The following is a 1,767-nucleotide window of genomic DNA, read 5'->3' as shown; positions in this document are numbered from 1 at the left end:
TATAACAAGTATGTAATAATGGACAGTTTTTAAAAGTTAATTCTGGAAAGCTAAGTATGTACTTTTGTTGGCCCGCAATATGGTAGTCAAAATGAAAACGGGTCTTACAGAATTTTGCATTTGACACCCAATATAAAGTATGGTTTGAGCATTATTGATTAAAGAAGAAATGGTTTGCTTTTCCATATCTTCTATACAAGTAGGATCAACCAGATCCTATCAAATATAGTATGTACTTCCTCTCTGGGTACCCTGTGTGCTTTCTGCCTGTTAGAGCTAACTGTTTCTGCCTTCTTATTCAGAGTAAATGCAAGTTGTTGGTGAGGGAAGATATATAGTGCCTGGCTCATACCAAAGCTGCATTAGCAACTGAGTTTGAGGGAGATGCACTAAAACATTGCTTGGTTCTTTGACAGAAACAAGGAACTCCGCTAAAACGTTGACTGATGTTACAAAAATTGTCATCCTCAGGAACTTTGCCATTCTTTAAGGGTTTATCTTAAATGCAGGTTGGCCATTTTCATTCTTGAGCAGACATGAGTATCTTGTGAAAGCTGTCACATTAGCAATATTCAGAGGAAGGAGAAGATTTACGATGTTCACCTCATCAAATTTGGCTTTTTCAAATACTTATCTTGATACTAAAGGATTCTCTCCACTTACCTGTTGGCTGAGAAACTAACAAATGCCTGACTAGGAGAGGAAAGAGGTGGAAAGATGGAGACAGCATGAAGGGTTTAAATGAAAAGGTAGAAATTTAAATTACAAGGGCAAAAGACTAAATCATAGAAAGGAAAGGGGAGGAGAAGGCTGAGAAAAATGAAGCAGTTCCCTTTTCATTTTTCTCAGAGCTTTAGAGCAATCCATTAATCTTTTCTAAGCTCCCCTCCACATTATCTTTGTCTAATAACTCACCTTGTTCTAGGCCTCCAAGGACACCATTTTGCACGACAAAGGTTTTCCTCACAAAAGCTTTCACTTATTAGTTGTGTTTTCTCCCATATGGAGATTCAGAAGACCCTACAAGCCCTAAAAGAAAACCCCAATCAAGCTGGTCTGCCCGACTCACCTGAGCCTTGGTAGGGATGTCTCCGGTGCAGAGGAGCCAGAAGAGGCCCTCGGGCAAAGGCTCTGAACCACCTTCAGCAGCAGGCAAGAGCTCCTGGCACTCTGGAATGGAGTAACCTCGGAACCTGATGCCCTCTTCAGGATCCAACACAGAGGTCTCGGTCACCAAGCCCTTCATGCCCCTCATGCCACCATACATCTGTTGGAAGAGGGCCATAAGGTATCACTTACCTTTTGTGCTAGACAAGAATTATCCACTGATCCAGAAGTGTAAACAATATAATTCTTCAATAAGAAAATAAGTATATAGATAGTGAATATCTTGCCAAGATCTCATTCCAATACACAGCAGGTAGGTTTATGTATATTCAGTATTGAAAAGCACAGCAGCTGGAGTAAACACTTACCATGTCGACGGTGATCTCTCCAACCTTGGTGTTACCGTATTCTTTGCGAAAAGCCTTTACCTCTTCCTGCATGGCCGGGATCTTCTGGGCCATCACTTCCCTGAGGTCGGTGGACTCGGTTGAGTACTGTGCGCGGGTGGCTAGGGCTGCCAGGGGGGACGCCTTCTGGAAAGAAAAATGGCTGTTATTCCAGGCAGAGAGCTACAAAAGGGATTGTAATCTGCAATAATGCACAATGTATCTACTTGGTGGCATTGACATCACATTTAACCCCACGCCGATGGGTAACATC

General features: G+C 42.3%; 1 protein-coding gene across 1 annotated transcript in view; it reads right to left on the bottom strand.

Moving 5' to 3' along the window:
- Positions 1-1,767, bottom strand: part of LOC119591502 (probable citrate synthase 1, mitochondrial) — a gene marked incomplete in the record, with an annotated part of 14,355 nt that overhangs the window by 4,849 nt on the left and 7,739 nt on the right. Inside the window, 2 exon segments of the mRNA XM_037940251.1 lie at positions 1,070-1,267; positions 1,476-1,640. Coding sequence (XP_037796179.1) covers positions 1,070-1,267; positions 1,476-1,640 — 363 coding nt within the window.

This window comes from Penaeus monodon, chromosome 28, assembly GCF_015228065.2.
Source record: "Penaeus monodon isolate SGIC_2016 chromosome 28, NSTDA_Pmon_1, whole genome shotgun sequence".
Lineage (NCBI taxonomy): Eukaryota > Metazoa > Arthropoda > Malacostraca > Decapoda > Penaeidae > Penaeus > Penaeus monodon.
This window is presented reverse-complemented; position numbering and strand designations above follow the sequence as displayed.